Raw genomic sequence first — 16477 nt, 5'->3', positions numbered from 1 at the left:
ATGACAAAACAATAAAAATCGCTACTGTTAGTAATGCTGCCACCACCCACTTCAATGACAGAGCTCTCATATTTGCGAATGCATAAACTATATCTTAAATTATGGCGATGTGTCTAATATGGCTGTCGCGAAGTCATTGATAAGCGACAGCCATATTAGACACATAGCCATAATTTAAGATATAGTTTATGCATTCGCAAAATATGAGAGCGCGCCGCTGTCATTGAAGGGCTTCCTACAACAGAGCACCGCCGCTGCTGCTGCTGAAGCTGTATCAAGCCGGCGGCGGCGCACGGAAGCCGGGGATAAACCACCGCGTTGCCCCGCTGGCGCTTCAGGCTCAGCAGCCTCCACGGGCGAAATAACATATAACGTTACAGTTCCACACTGATGTACAGTGAGTGTCTAATATGGCTGTCGCGAAGTCATGCCTCTCCCTCTGAAAGCCCATCCACGCTGTGTATCATAGAGACATAGAGCACTGGGTTTTATCACTGGAGATATATTTTTCACTCACCATTGTATTTTGCGCCATCTGACAATATCATAATGATGTGTTTTCTATATTATATCCACAATCATTCATCTAAAAAATTGTATGGGCTTTGATTAAACATGTAACCTACACCTACTGTAACTTACTGTACCTCTGCTTCCTACAGCACAGCAGGTAATGGCGTTAATCAATGGAACGCGAAACATAATAACGTTACGCTTTCTAGTTCAGCGCATTTCATAACTGTATAAGTGAATCTGGTAGTTGGTTGTTAAAAACGCGAAACATAATAACGTTACGCTTTCTAGTTCAGCGCATTTCATAACTGTATGGGCTTTGTTTATACACGAGTGAAACAGCAGCCCAACACAAGTGCGTTGGAACAGCAGCCCATGGTACACAAGTTGGTTGCCCGCGCTGCCGCTCGCTTGCGCTCCTTGGATTTCATTTGGGACGTGGGACGACTGCGCTTGCCTGCGCGTGGGGGCGGGGCCAATCAGAGAAAAGCCGAACACAAGTTGGTTGCCTTTAATATTCACGCGTCCTGGTCGTTGTAAACAGCGACTCCTACAGTTCGGTCGGGGCGCCTGCTCAGCGAGGAAAGGATCTAAGGGGGGTAGTGTGATCCTTCCACACGTTACACCCTCTCAGTGAGAGTCCGCGCTGCCAGGTGAAAAGAAGCGGTTGATTGGCTACACATGTGTCGGAGGAAGCATGTGATAGCCTCCACTCTCCCAGACCGACCGTAGGGGGTAGGTGCGCAGCGACCAGGAAGGGGATTGGGAATTGGCATAACGACTAACATTGGGATGGGAGAAAAACGGAGGAAAAAAGAGGGGGGAAAAGATCCAAAAAATTTAAAAATAAAAATTGCAAGACGCTCCTTTTTTTTTAAATCTGAAATAAATCGGGTCATGTAGTCCAAGTTCTTTAATAGTTGTCATACAGAAGTACAGAATACTTTCATACAAAATGCTTCTTACTGTTACGCTCCAGAGACTGTGCTAGACAAGATAGTATCAAATAACATAATAACATAATATAGCATGAATTTAGAAGAAGAAAATGAGGTCACAGTTGTTCGGTATAGACATATGTACAATGTTCTGAGTTACCATATAATATACAATACACAACTATGCAGTGTACTAATGTACAGTACTATCTAGTGCAAAGCAGAAATGGGATGAGGTACAATTTTAGGTACAATTTACAGTAAGGTGTACGAGTTGTAGTGCAATCCTTCATCCATAAATATAAAGTGTGGGGAGTGGGTGCTACAGTGTGTTTGTTTAAAGTGGGTGTGTGCTATAAAGTGTGTGTAGTGGGTGCTGCAGTGTGTTTGTTTAAAGTGAGTGTGTGCGTGTGGATGTGTGTGCTATGTGTGTTTGGTGGTTGTTGTTGTGTAGTGTTCATTCATTGTTCGTTTAGCAGCCTGATGGCCTGGGGATAGAAGCTACTTCTGAGTCTTTCTGTGCTCGCCTTGAGACTCCTGTATCGCTTGCCTGACGGCAGCAGTTCAAAGAGGCAGTTGTTCGGGTGGCTCGAGTCCTTAATAATTCTCTTAGCCTTCCCCTTGCAACGCTTGTAGTAAATGTTCTGGAGGGTGGGGAGCCCCCCTCCGATTGTGCGTTCGGCTGAACGTGTCACTCTTTGTAGTCTGCTTTGGTCTTTTGCAGTGCTATTCCCAAACCAGGAGGTGATGTTGCCGGTCAAGATGCTCTCTATTGTACATGAGTAGAAGTTCTTAAGGATCTTCTGGCTGACTTGGAACTTCCTTAGGCGCCTGAGGAAGTAGAGGCGTTGTCGTGCCTTCTTCACCACACTGTTAATGTGTATGGTCCATTTCAAGTCCTCGGATATGTGGGCTCCGAGGTACTTGAAGCTGTTGACTCTCTCAACCGGTGCCCCGTCGATGCTGAGGGGGCTGTAGTCCTTGACCCCCGACCTCCTGAAGTCCACAATCATCTCCTTTGTTTTGCTGACGTTCAGGGAGAGGCTGTTTTCCTGGCACCATCCCGCCAGGACCTTGACCTCTTCCAGGTAGGCCCTCTCGTCGTTGGCAGAGATCAGGCCCACCACCACTGTGTCGTCAGCAAATTTGACGATTGTATTGCTACTCCGCTGAGCCACACAGTCGTGTGTGTACAGGGAGTAGAGGAGGGGACTCAGAACACAGCCCTGGGGGGCCCCTATGTTGAGGGTGATGGATGAGGAGGTGCAGTTGCCTGCTCTCACCACCTGGGGTCTGCCAGTCAGGAAGTCCAAGACCCACTGGCAGAGGTCATAGCCCAAGCCCAGGTCCCTGAGCTTGGCTATGAGTATGGAGGGGACTATGGTATTGAATGCCGAGCTGTAGTCGATGAATAGCATTCTCACATAGTTCCCCTGCCTCTTGTCCAGGTGTGATGCTGCTGTGTGCAGCACATGGGATATGGCGTCCTCCGTGGACCTGTTGGGGCGGTATGCAAATTGCAGGGGGTCCATGTTGATGGGGAGGGAGGAGCAGATGTAGCCCTTTACTAGCTTCTCAAAGCACTTCATGGCTATGGAGGTGAGAGCTACAGGGCGGTAGTCGTTGAGGCAAGCAGGCTTGGATTTTTTGGGTACAGGGATAATAGTGGACTTCTTCAGGCAGGTGGGGATGACAGCCTGTTCTAAGGACAGGTTAAATATGTCAGTGAATACTGGGGCCAGTTGGTCGGCACAGACTTTTAGGACGCGGCCGGGGATGCCGTCCGGACCTGCTGCCTTCCTGATATTCACTTTTTTAAAGGTCCGCCTCACCTCATGCTCTGTTACCCTGAACACTGCGCCTCCATCAGCAGCCGACCCCCCCCCCCCCATTGCCGAGGCTTGTGAGCTGGTGTTGTTATTACCAGCATCAAACCTCGCATAGAAGGTATTGAGGTCGTTTGCTAAGGAGATGTCACTGTTCAGTTTGAGGGAGGCGCCTTTGTAGTCTGTCATCGTTTTGAGCCCCTGCCACATAGCTCTAGAGTCAGCTTGTTCAAACTGGAGTTCAATTTTATCCCTATAGCGTCGTTTGGCCTCTGTCACTGTCCTCCTTACGTTGTGTTGCGCCACCTTGTGGTCGTTCATGTTGCCTGCCACTAGGCCGTCATTGTATGCTTTGGTGCGCTCTCTCAGAGCTTCACGGACGGATTTGTCTACCCAGGGTTTTTGATTTGGGTAAACTTTCATTTTGGTAGTATGTATCAAGACAAACGGGAGGAGCTGACCTGGGTCGATGAGGACCTCCTTCGCAGAGGCGATGTCGATGAACCTCTTCTCCGCCTCCTTCTTCTCGGCCTCGCCCTGGAAGTTGTCAGGGTGCCACTGCTGAGCCAGCTTCCTGTACGCCTTGATGATCTCCTGTTTGTTGGCACTCCTGGAAAAAGACCGCAGTTGAATGACAGATACAAGTCGAGAGAGGGTGCGTTCAAACTCCACCAAGTGGCAGGAAAGATCTGGATGGGGGCGAATGACTAGCGATCTCCTCTCCCTCGATACCCACCGTTCCAAGTGCCCTTGCACAAGGCACCCTCGACTGCACCAGTGAAGCTGGTCAGTGGCTAGCTCCATTGAGCTTTGTATTGCACCATGGGAGATCGGGCTTTCTGCTCATCCGCTCCCAATCTGTGGAATGCTCTCCCTGATCATCCGAGAGCACCACAGACCGTGGATGCGTTAAAAAAAAGAAAAAAGGGCCTCAAAACATCTTTTTAGTAGAGCCTTTTGTTGATTTTGATCTACTTTTAGCCCTTCTTATTTTATGTTCTTTTACTATTTTAATAGTTTTAGCCCTTCTTATTTTAAGTTATTTTACTAGCCCTTCACATTTCATGTTCTTTTACTCTTACTAGTTTTAGCCCTACCCATTTTATTTTCTTTCTATTCTCTTACTAGTTGTATGTTCTTCTACACTGTAGCGCCTTGAGATTTGTTCCACAAATATTTTTTTGTTGATATTTAAAGTTTTTTTTATTTTTCTCAAACAAGACAATACATACACGACAAAACAAGACAAGAAATGATAATAATAACAATAACAACAAGGGGCGAGGGGGGGGGGGGGGGGGGGTTGCAGAGCGTTACAAAGGTTCAGTAGACAAACTTATTCCAGATAGTGATCTAATAAAGTTCAGGGGGCCTTGAAGGCCATCGGGCCTATCACTCTCTTGAAGAGACAGAGCAGCCTGTTCCATCGATAGCAAGTCCGTGAAGTCCTTGCGCCAGTTCTCCATACTGAAGCAGTTCGGTTTGCGTTCTTTCCAGTTCATTAAAATAATCCGTTTGCATGCTAGAAAAGCCAGTGCTACAGTATTATTTACAATCTTTGCTTGAGCAGTGTCCATTTTTACACCCAATATACACATTATAGGGCAAGGATTAATGTCAATTTGGAGAGTAACTGACAGGTCCTCAGCAATGTCCAACCAAAATGTCCTAACAAGTGGGCAGTGCCAAACAAATTCCACAAATATAATGCGCCCCTACAAATTGAATATATTATTATTATGCATGTATATACAAAGCTCTATAACGAACCGCCGTGGAGTCTGATGGTTAAGTCAAAACTCGTCCTGACTAATTATTGCAAGTTCGCATTGTGTTTTGGATCAGCAGAAAGCTCATAGAGTCTCCTTTCAGATCCTCCAGCCGAGCTGTTAATTTCTGGTAACGGCGCCTTAACACTTTCAATGCCCAAAACGTGATAAGACGTTTCATCAGCCTGAATGCCCACGACGACAATTATCGTTTTATTAGTGATCTGAATTCATATTTCATCAACCGAGTCTCCCGTTGGTACACCAGCCCCATCAGGAGCTCAGAATGGAAAAAAGCGCCCCCTATCGTCTATCCCTGAAAACTGCATGTCAGTCGCTTAGACTGACCTGGGATCAGTGATATGTAGAGGCGGGGCCAGCTGGCTCCCTGAGCCGGCAAGCCGCCTGTTCAACATGGAAGTCATCGCGGGACGGGAAAATGCCTGGAACATATATTCACAGTAGCCAATCGATAATAGACAGTAGTGATCGATTTTTGGAATGGCGATCAGGAATTGGAATGATCTTTTTGGAGAACATCTGATCTGAGGTAAGGAATCTTTTTTACCAGTCTCGGGATAATCAGAGTTGTATTCGCTGAGATATCAACGTGTCCCCCCCCATGTGTGTGTGTGTGATGTTGAGGAAATCAGATAATCGATTTTCAGCTCGCGGCCGGCCCCAGCGTGCATACGTACACATAATACTATCGATAATCTAGCGTTTATTTGAAAACGATTAATAAATAGGCCGAAAAATTACAACGTTTGTGTATTCTAGAATATTCCGTTTATCATGGAATCTTTTTATTTTCCTTGAAAACGAGGGCTTTTCAAAATGCTATAAAACTAAACATTAACCGATAAAAAAACAATCCGCTTCGACAATGTTGACTGGAAAACGAGTCATTGATAAGCGATGGGCAGATTAGACACAGCCATAATTTAAAACATAGATTAGGCGTTTTTAACGCTAACATTGAAGTGGATGGTGGGCATTCAAGCAGTAATTCAAGATTAAGCTCTGAAAGTGTTAATGACTTTCCCAGAAAACTACAGAAGGCAGCGCCATTACCGGACATTTATTTGAAAGGAGACTTGGGAGAGAAAATGGTCATTTTATACTGTGTTTCACCCCATCAGCCTTTGTTGAGACTCTGAGCGTTCTGTTGATCCCTTCAAAAACACAATGCAAACTTGCAATAATTAGTTAGGAAGGAAGGAAGGAAGGAAGGAAGGAAGGAAGGAAGGAAGGAAGGAAGGAAGGAGACACACACACACGCCTCTGTGCCCAGTGAACCTACCCTGGTAAATAAAGGTTAAAGTTCACCAAAGGGGCACTTCACCAAAAAAGAAGAGACGATTTATGTTGCGCAAAGTCTCACATACATTCAAAAACTCTAAACAGTTTTGCACACAGTCATTTAGTTTGACAGTTATTGGGAGTAAATTAGTTTGAACGTGGCCACCGGTGATGTCATCAAATCTGGTATGTCATAAATGTATAGATGTAGCAGTACTGTCTATCTGTATGTCATATATGTTATGATGAATTGAAAATGGGGGACCCTGATGTAAACAAGACGAAAGTCTTTCTCTGGTCTGCATCCCCTTAACAATCTGCAATCTGTTAATAAAGTTTTCAATCAATCAATCAGGGACATTGAATCCTTGTGTTGCTTTAATTACAGCGCCATGTAATGATAAGGTAGAAGTTCCCTATAAGACAAGGTATTGCTATTTTCTCAATCAACATCATTTCATGGAGCTGTAAATGAACGCAACGCTGGTGGCCATATTCAAACTTATTTTAGTTATTTAGTACTTATTTAGAGTTTTTGGATGCGTGTGAGATTATGTGCAAAATAAATCAGCCTTGTTTTTTTGGCAAAGATCTTTAAAGAGATCTTTAAATCTGATCTTAAAATCCTGCAAAAGTTCCGTTCTTGGTTTGAATGTGTGTCTAAGCTCATCTGAAGCAGTTCTAATATTACACACAAAGAACGCAGACACAGGCCAGCATTCAGTGAACCTTTTATGGGATGGAATGCAAATTGAATTTGTTACACATACTCGGTAAACATAACAACGGAAGGGCTAAGTTACCTGCTGATCCCGAGGATCTTGTAGTAGTCTCTTTTGCGCGAGACTTTCAGCATTTTCTGCGCCCGGTCTAGACCTTCTCTGATCTCGTTGTTGTCTCCGTCGAACTCCCTCGCTTCCTGGTAATCCTCCACCGCTAGAGGTGTGGAGAGAGAGAGAGAGAGAAGATGGAGCACAGGAAATAAAAATCAATGCTTGACAAAGATTAAATCTCTAACAATTCATCACTTGGTACAGATTTACTGTCTTCTCCGCTACCGGTAGCTGTAAAGTATCAGTTATCTTGCAAGCTGTGCCTTTCACCGGGACGGTACTTGCTAACTCTTGTTATTCTTTCAATTACAGTTCCAACCCTGTTGGTATGAATGTACAAGAGTGCAGCTCTCAGCCTTACTCGCCACCATCAGAACCAGAATCGTACAAGCGAGGGGCCAAACCTAAACCTCAAAGTTATACAAGAAGCATCTTAGTAATAAGTCTCGGTCCCGTCCAACTCGCAATCAAATCATATCAAATCAAATGTTTTTGTAAAAGCCCGAAATTACAAGGTAATGCCCCCATGGGCTGTACAAGTCTCCTTTAAACAAGTCAAGAAGAAGCATCACAATAAATCAAGAACAAAAATCCACCATAAAATCCAAATACGACACTCCCCGACACGACACCCCAGCGAAGGTAAGGAAAAACTCACAAAAAACGTAGCAATAGTAAAAAAGCACCACAGGAGAGAAACATTAGATAGGTCGTTCAAAGGGGGGATCCCTCAACTTGGATGTTGGTGATTATAGTGTTGCTATGGATTATCGATGGGTGGAGAATAAAACAGGCGAATAGTTGGTATGTGTGTACATATACGTGTAATAAAACACATAATATGTACATGCAATAGCAACAAAGGTACATAACAACTTACCAAGGTGATCTTAATGCAAACATGTTCTAATGAAAACCCAGTCCAGATCAGTGTGGTTCTGAGGGGTGAAGGCTGGTACCTAGATGCTCTAGTAGTGTGGATCAGAGGGGTAAAGGCTGGTACCTTTCTCATAGTCCTGGTCCAGGATGTAGGCCTCGGCTCTGTCTCTGAGGATGTTGGCGTTGCGGGGGTCTCTCTGGTGGGCTTCAGAACACACGTCTATGGCTTCATGGGCCATCTTATCCTGAAACGGAGACGAGAGAACATTTCAGTGAGTGGTGTGCCACCAATTACTTTTGATTGAGAATGGGCCACTTTAAAAATGGGTGGAGTAACTTAACTTAAATTAAATATACGGTAATAATCTTTTTAAAAGAATATGCAGATGCATGTACATTTTACATTTACATTTTGTCATTTAGCTGACGTTTTTACCTAAAGCGACTTACAAATTTTGTACAACAAGACAGCAGGAAGGGTACAACTCTATCAGCTGAGTAACAATGTTCATCAAAGTGTTGAGTGCTACAGTGTAGGTTAGTATATTAGGACAAGTGCATGACAGTAAGGTTAGTTAGGGTTATATTTTTTATTTTTTTGTATTGGCCTGCAGGTGACAGACAGTAGAAGGTGTAAACAGCTTGTTCTCACCCGGACGAGGCAGAAGCAGACCCTCTCCTTGGCCAGGTTGGTGTAGTACAGGACTTTGGGCTCCGTCCTCATGACCGACTCGTACTTCTCAATGGCTTCCTGATACCTGGCCGAGGGGAGTCCAAATAAACCCAATTATGGTCTTGTGTCAATTCAGGGTAAATATGTGAATACTGTATGTTTTTTTTTTTACCTAGGTCTCATCATGCACATATCCTGAGTTGTCGAGGGACATTGTATTTCATGAAGGAGACACACAGGTCACAGACACACACGGGTCAGACACACAGGTAACTGACCTCTCCTCCTGAATGAGCTCCTCTGCAGAGTCCAGCTGCTTGCTGAGCTTCTTCACCTGCTTGTAGTGGCTGAAACACTCCTGGTCATCCTGGTCCAACTTCAGACACTCCCGAATGTGGCTGGACATATGATGTATGGAAGGAAGGAATGATGTATGGAAGGAAGGAAGGATGTATGGAAGGAAGGATGTATGGAAGGAATGGTGTATGGAAGGAAGGAAGGAAGGAAGGATGTATGGAAGGAAGGAATGGTGTATGGAAGGAAGGAATCATGTATGGAAGGAAGGAATGATGTATGGAAGGAAGGAAGGAAGGAAGGAAGGAAGGAAGGAAGGAAGGAAGGAAGGAAGGAAGGAAGGAAGGAAGGAAGGAAGGAAGGAAGGAAGGAAGGAATGGTGTATGGGTGGAAGGAATGGTGTATGGAAGGATGTATGGAAGGAAGTAAGGGTATATGGAAGATGTGAGGAAGGAATGATGTATAGAAGGGAAGGAATGATGGAGGGAGGAAAGAAGAAAAAAAACCATTAGTGAATGTGGACCAAGTGACCAACAGCCCTGCACTAAATCAACACCATGATACGAATACTGAGCTCCGAATGTTAAACGTCTTCTTCATTTGCACGGCTTTTCCTAGTAAGTCGGAGCAGGCAGCGTGCTCATCCCACCGCTCGTGGACCCGGCCGTGTACCTGAGCGAGTCGTGGTGCTCCCCCAGGCTGTAGTGCAGCAGGCTGAGCTTCAGGAAGGCGGCCCGGTTGTCGTTGCGTAGCCGCGTGGTCGGCGTCAGGTCCTGGATGGCCTTCTGCGGATCCCCGAGGCGGATGTAGCACTCTGCGCGGAGCTCCCGCGACTCGGGGTCCCAGGGGGACAGCTGGAGGAAGACAGAGACGCATGAATGAATGGATAGTAATAGATGTGCACGGTGGGCGGGGATGACTAAACCGCGTGGCCGGGATTACAACGGTAGCCTGGGGATTTGGAATCCTGCGTTGGAAAAACCTGATGGGTGAGGAATGCAAATGGTTCTCGTGAGCCGCAGGGCTGTGTGCGGCTCGCCTCGACTGCACCGTGGGTTAGAAACGTTCCAAATCACGATAGCGCTCGATTTATTTACATTATATCTCGCCCTTTCAACTACTCCCCCGGGCCATTTGTATGACTAGGAAAGTGTTTGTAGACAACAAGCGTGTTTTAAGAAAGTCCTAGTTTCATTTTCACAACGAGGCTCACTACTGGAAGAGCAAATCCAAACCCCTCGTAAGGCCACGCGTAAGGCCAACCTCCACGTCTGCATATACCATACATACTGTATCCAATATATGTAAACATATGCCATTTCCTGGATGCTTTTATTCCAAACCCCTTACAAATATACTATGCATGCATACATTTTCTATATGGGGGAACCCAGGGGGAATCGAAACCCTAACCCCGGGCAGTATTAGTGCAACACTCCACCCGCCAATCCTAAAAAGGAGTAGTCGCCAAGCAAGCCTTTACCTCGGCCACCAGGCCCCAAACTAGTGGAAACCATTACCTCCGTGACCAGGCCTCCTCAGAGAAGCTATACCCTCTTCAAGCAGGCCCCGTCTGTGAGCCCCGCTGTGGAGGAAACCATTACCTCCATAACTGGACCTCGTCAGTGAGCCCCACAGTGGAGGAAGCTATTCCCTCTTCAAGCAGGTCCAGTCTGTGAGCCCTGCGGTGGAGGAAACCATTACCTCCATGACCAGACCTCGTCAGTGAGCCCACGGTGGAGCTGGGGTCGTACCTCTATGACTCGTTCCAGCACGGTGATGGTGGTGCCATAGTCTCCCCGGTGGTGGGCCGCGTTGGCGTCCTCCTGCAGCTCCTCCAGCTCATTAGTCCTCATGAGCTGGTCCTGCGCCTCCTCCTGGTCCGGGGAGCGGTGCAGCTGAGGAGTGGACACAGAATCCGAGGTTAGACCACAAGGTAACTTCTTATATTTAACATTTTGTATCCTACTTTCTAAGCTAAGCTAGCTGTTGGACAAAAACACTTCTCCCTGAATTTTAAGCTAGGCTAGTGGTCATAGTGGTCAAAGTAGTCATACATTCAAGACAGGTTTGGTCATGAAGGACTGCCTACTGCGAGGTGCATGTGAAATGAATACTACAATACAATACTAGCTACCCAAGCTTCCACCTCCTTTATTATTATTATAATTTTTTTGATCTACTTTTTCTCCCCATTTTTAAATGTTTTCTCCCATCCCAATTTCGTATTATCCAATTCTACCCTCCCCTGTCTCGAACGTTGTTAGACCATGCCTCCCACTGGTCGGCTGCAATGTGGACCAAGTCTTGCATCACGTGTCACCTCCGGTACACGAGGAGGCAGCTGTCGCATCTTTTCACCTGTACAGCGCGATCTCTCAGCGGCGAGGATTAACGCGTGGGAGGCTCACGCTGCCCCCTTTGCTTCCTGATTCTGCTGTACAGGCGCACCAACCGACCTGTAGGAGTCGCTGTCCACAACGTCCGATCCCCACCCACCAGCTTTCCCACCCCCTACCAATTGTATTAGTATGAACAACCAGCAAAGCCGAAAGCAACGCCGAGAGCTGGGCTCGAACCCAGCATCTCCTGCGTTAGTGGCGAGCGCCTTGCCCACTGCGCCACTTAGCGCCTATTTTATTTATTTTTTTAACAGAATTATCCTACAATCATATGAATGAAAACATACAGTTGTTCCCTTCAATTTATGATTAGTCATCTTTAAATGACAGAATTCTCACTTCCCGTCATTTCTGCAAGGTGATAGTAAAGTAACGATGATATTGCTTATTCCCGTCATGTCTGCAGGGTTTGGTAAGGTAACGATGACATTGCTTAGAACATCTTGCTCCAAGTTGGTATTTGTTTCATCCCACTCCATTTGTCAAAAGGTGAAGGCCACTCTGTTCAGTTAAGTTGTGCACCTGGTATATGTAGCACGTGGGAGAATAGGGTATAAAGAGTCTTGTATTCTGATCTGTGGGCAGCATCTTTTTGGACAGACTGCCTCTGTGTACTCTGTGATATCGATGTGCTCTGTACAAGTAAACTTGTAATAAACCTTTGACTCTTTATTTCAGCGCTCTCTGAATTTTAGCCACTACAGCCTCTGTCCAGACATTATACCATGTATTAACAGAGAGAAGGAAAAAACCATATACGATCATCTAAAAGTTGAAAAGCACAGAGCAAAATAAATATTAGCAATATATTGTCTATATTTTCACCAATCTATGACTCAAATTTGATTAAAAAAAAGATATCGGTCCAGACAGAAACAACAGTAAAAACGGAGGAAGTAGATGACAGTATCCCCACCCTCTTTTCTTGATCCTCCTATCGCAACTGTTTGCGTTCCTCCGACAAACTAAAAAAGAGGGCGGGGCTTGAGATAGGTATAGTCAGCCAACTTACCACCGCTTGGAAGTCCTCCCTGGCCTCTTGGGTGTTGCCCTGCTTCAGGAGAATATTCCCCCTCTGTAGCCTTGCCTGCAAACACAGTGGAGAGAGGGAACAGATGGAGAGAGTATGGTAAAGAAGAGAGAGAGAGACAAGAGAGGGGGGGGGGGGGGGGGAGTACACATGGACAGAGAAAGAGGAGATACTTAACAAAAAAACAACTCTTTAATTTTGCCTTGGGTCTGCATGCAAACGGGTGCAGGGCTACTAATCATTCCTTGGGAATAGAATAGAAATCCTCTATTTATCCCGAGGGAAATTCAGCACTACAGATCGCTCACAGTAAACATTTAGGTAGTCATTAACCCTTTCTCTGCCACGCTTATATCCATCCTTATACCGTCCTCTGCCAGCTCTATTTGTCTATGGAGATGTTCCCCTTCTTTGCAGGGCTATAACTTTTTAAATTGTATTGTTAAATTGCCATTACTATGGCCCATTCAACGTCAAGTATCTATCGTTTAGGATGTAGCAACGTTCTACTTTTTCATACAAAAATACGGTCTAAAGTATAAATATGTTTTTATTGTTTTCTGCAGCATTCTGCAGAACGTGAGTTATAGCCCTAAATACATATTATATTAGATCATCAAATGTAGTTTGATACCGATTGACGTCAGATAAAACATTTCAATTGTACAAGGTCCTACACGTCATGCCTCATCATCTGCTGGTGACCGGAGGGGGGGGGGTTTATAAGTCTGTGGCCGACGTTAAATCATTTATTTAGTATGGGTGATATGTTGAGCGGAGCAGTGTGTATGTTTAATAATAATCAAACACGCTGAAACTCACCGCAGCTTCCTCGTAGCATTGGGCGATCAGCGTGGAGCAGAAAGTTCGCTATTATGGGATGTTGATATATGCGATCCATTTCCAGGTTGTATAATACTATATGCGTCCAAATCATGTTGTTTATCGAGTTATTGGCAACGGATCGCTATCCAGTGTATCAAGCTGGAGTCCCGCTAGCGATAGCGAGTGGCCGGACGAAATATGGGTGAGCACCACTTCCGGCGCGTCACTTCCGGTTTTGGCGATTCGCCGATCGGCCACCAGATGGCGGTCTTGAACCGTTGGAGTGTTGAGAGGAGATCAACAGCAAGTCTCAAGTCTCCGTGGGTGAAATATGATTGCCATGACAGATTTTTGAAATATTGATCTCAAAGACGCTGTACGACGTCATTGGCAGATTACGCATGGCGAGGAATGACGTCTAAAGTCGTCCTTGGCGATTAAAGGGTTAAGACTCAAATAAGAATATAAGAATTAATTTTTTTAAATAAGATAAAAATAAGAATAAAATACGGTCCGGGATATACATTCTGGTATGTATATACTGTATATTCTAAAATCTTAAATATAAACTATACAGCCAAAAATATACAGTAAAATGTACAGTAATAAGTAGGGATGCACGATAATTATCGGGCCGATATCAGCAATGACGATGTCATCCCGATAAACCCAATAACGTTATTGATAGCTCCGATAATATAATATATTTTTTGGTAAAAAAATATGCGGTGTGGGTGAATTGGGATGAAGGGCGTTTGTTTTTACTGTAGGCTCCTCCCGTTTTGCCAGTACTGTGGTACGACTGTTAGCGTGTGGTTTAGGAAGAGGGCGTTTTACACAAATCCAGCGCTCCCTTTCTTGGCTGTGAAGCCAGTTTCTGAAGCAGCGCGGATGTAAACAAATATGGCGTCAGTAGTGTGGGGAAAAAAGTTTGCTTGCTATTTGTAACAAATGCAATGCAGAAGTTCCACGAGGAGGGAAAAGGGCAACAACTTATAATACATCCAACCTAACAAGTCACCTGCAACATCACCACCACTACGATGGTGTGTTATTGTGTTAAAAGCCTACGGACGCGCGAGCAGCTAAAGCTGCTGCAAATCTAGCCCCTTTCATGACTGTGATGCAACCCTTGGTTGAATACGCAGTCACTTATTGCTCCGTAGTAGCCAGGTTAATTTGCACCACCAAGCACTGCTTAAAAGCTAGTGGCTTGAGCCCTTGGGTCATTTCTGTCAAACTTCTTTAACACTTTAATCGCCGAAGACGCTGTGCAGCGTCTTTCCCCGCCATGCTTATTCTGCCGAAGACGCTGGATATCAATATTTCAAAAATCTGTGATCGAAATCATATTTCTCCCCCGGAGACATTATATGTACTGGTGAGCCCCTCTCAACTCTCCAACGGTTCAAGAGCGCCATCTGGTGGCCGATCGGCCGATCGCCCAAACAGGAAGTGATGCGGATGAAGTGGTGCTCACCCATATTTCGTCCGGGCACTCGCTATCGTTAGCAGGACTCCATCTTGACACACTGGATGTCGATCGGTTGCAAATAACTCGATAAACAACATGATTTGGACGTATATACTATTATACAACCTGGAAATGGATCGGGTATTTCTACATCCCATAATAGGAATATTTCAGTTCCACGCTCATCGTCCAACGGCGCGAGGAAGATACGGTAAGATCCAGCGTTATTTTTCAACGTGTTCTTTACTAACTGCTCTAATGATCATATCACCCACACTAGATGAATGATATAACGTTGCCCACAGAATTATAAACGACCCCCCGCCCATCCGGTCAACATCAGATCATACTTAGTAACTCCTAGAAGCACGTCCAGTTAAATTTTTTTTATCTCGCACAGATTCCTATCAAACTGTATTTGATCATCAATATAATGCATTTGGGGCTATAAATCAAGTTCTGGAGAAAGCTGCAGAAAACGATAAAAACATACTTATACTTTAGACCGTATTTTAGTATGAATATGTGAATGAAAAAGTATAACGTTGCTACACCCTGAACAATAGATATAGGACGTTGAATGGGCCATAGTAATGTCAATTTAGCAATACAATTTAAAAAGTTATAGCCCTGCAAAGAAGGGGAACTTCTCCATGTTAAATAGGGCTGGCGAGGGATGGTAAATTATGAATTTAACCCCGGCGATCAAAGTGTTAATTTAGCAAACGCCTCGTCAATAGGTACAAGCGCCGCGGGTTCTTTGTAGCTGGCTTTGGATTCACAGCAGCTTTAGCTGCTCGCGCGTCGTCGTAGGCTTTTAACACACCATCGTAGCGGTGGTGATGTTGCAGGTGACTTGTTAGGTTGGATGTATTATAAGTTATTGACGGTAGAGCTGCCGCGATTACCGCAGTATCGCTGTTACATCACGGCCACCGCAGAGTAGGCTGAATACCGCATCACCGCTGTTTTTTATAATAATAATAATAAAGTACCCTCCTCTCGTTGGGCTTGCGGCTCTGCAGATATACCCTACTCCTCTATCGAGGTTCCAAGCGACCCTATTGGGTACCAGAAGTCACGTGAAACATTGCAGACCACTGATTGGTCAGAAGAGAGACGCGTCACACGTTGTTGGAGCGTCCTGCAGTTTTTTACGTCCTGAATGTCAGCCATTGATCAGAGCTCATCACAATACGGCTAATAACGTTAGCTTTAGCTCCCCGCCGGAGTGGACTACCATCGCTCCTCAGGAGTACTAAACGAGACATAATGATTTTACTGTCTGCAACGAATGTTATAATAAAAGCCCTTCGTTCTATACACTTGTCTGATTGAAAACTTTATTAACAGACCGCAGAATGGGACAACTCAGCACGCTCGGAGCAAAGAAAGGAACTGAGATATGCCTTGCTATGGTCCGGTAAATACGCTGATGTTATTGAACGTATAACTATATAATGTTAATGCCACAAAACGAATGCCTTTATTATAAAGTAGTAACTTTATAATAATAATAATAAGAAAGGGTCGGGGGGGTAACCACCCCTGCCCGCGACACCGAGTGAACGGCGCACGACCAGAGGGGAAACTTCGAATCCGTGTTTCACTTTCAATAACTAATGCGTGCTTGCCGAATCCCAAACAATATTCATGCTGCAAAGTCATCCTCTAAAGATAGACATTTAGACTAGAGGCAGGCTATATGCTATAAAGAGT

At 45.1% G+C, this 16477-nt stretch overlaps 1 protein-coding gene across 1 annotated transcript in view; it reads right to left on the bottom strand.

Annotated features, from left to right (window-relative positions):
• Window positions 1-16477, bottom strand: part of dnajc3b (DnaJ (Hsp40) homolog, subfamily C, member 3b) — a 33353-nt gene that overhangs the window by 4025 nt on the left and 12851 nt on the right. Inside the window, exons 4-11 of the mRNA XM_084313206.1 lie at window positions 12442-12516; window positions 10782-10925; window positions 9700-9881; window positions 9012-9131; window positions 8713-8818; window positions 8185-8305; window positions 7152-7284; window positions 3739-3887 (exon numbers count right to left, since the gene is read on the bottom strand). Coding sequence (XP_084169332.1) covers window positions 3739-3887; window positions 7152-7284; window positions 8185-8305; window positions 8713-8818; window positions 9012-9131; window positions 9700-9881; window positions 10782-10925; window positions 12442-12516 — 1030 coding nt within the window. The remainder of the gene's footprint in view (window positions 1-3738; window positions 3888-7151; window positions 7285-8184; window positions 8306-8712; window positions 8819-9011; window positions 9132-9699; window positions 9882-10781; window positions 10926-12441; window positions 12517-16477) is intronic.

This window comes from Notolepis coatsorum (assembly GCF_963971535.1).
Source record: "Notolepis coatsorum genome assembly, chromosome: 4".
Taxonomy (NCBI): domain Eukaryota; kingdom Metazoa; phylum Chordata; class Actinopteri; order Aulopiformes; family Paralepididae; genus Notolepis; species Notolepis coatsorum.
This window is presented reverse-complemented; position numbering and strand designations above follow the sequence as displayed.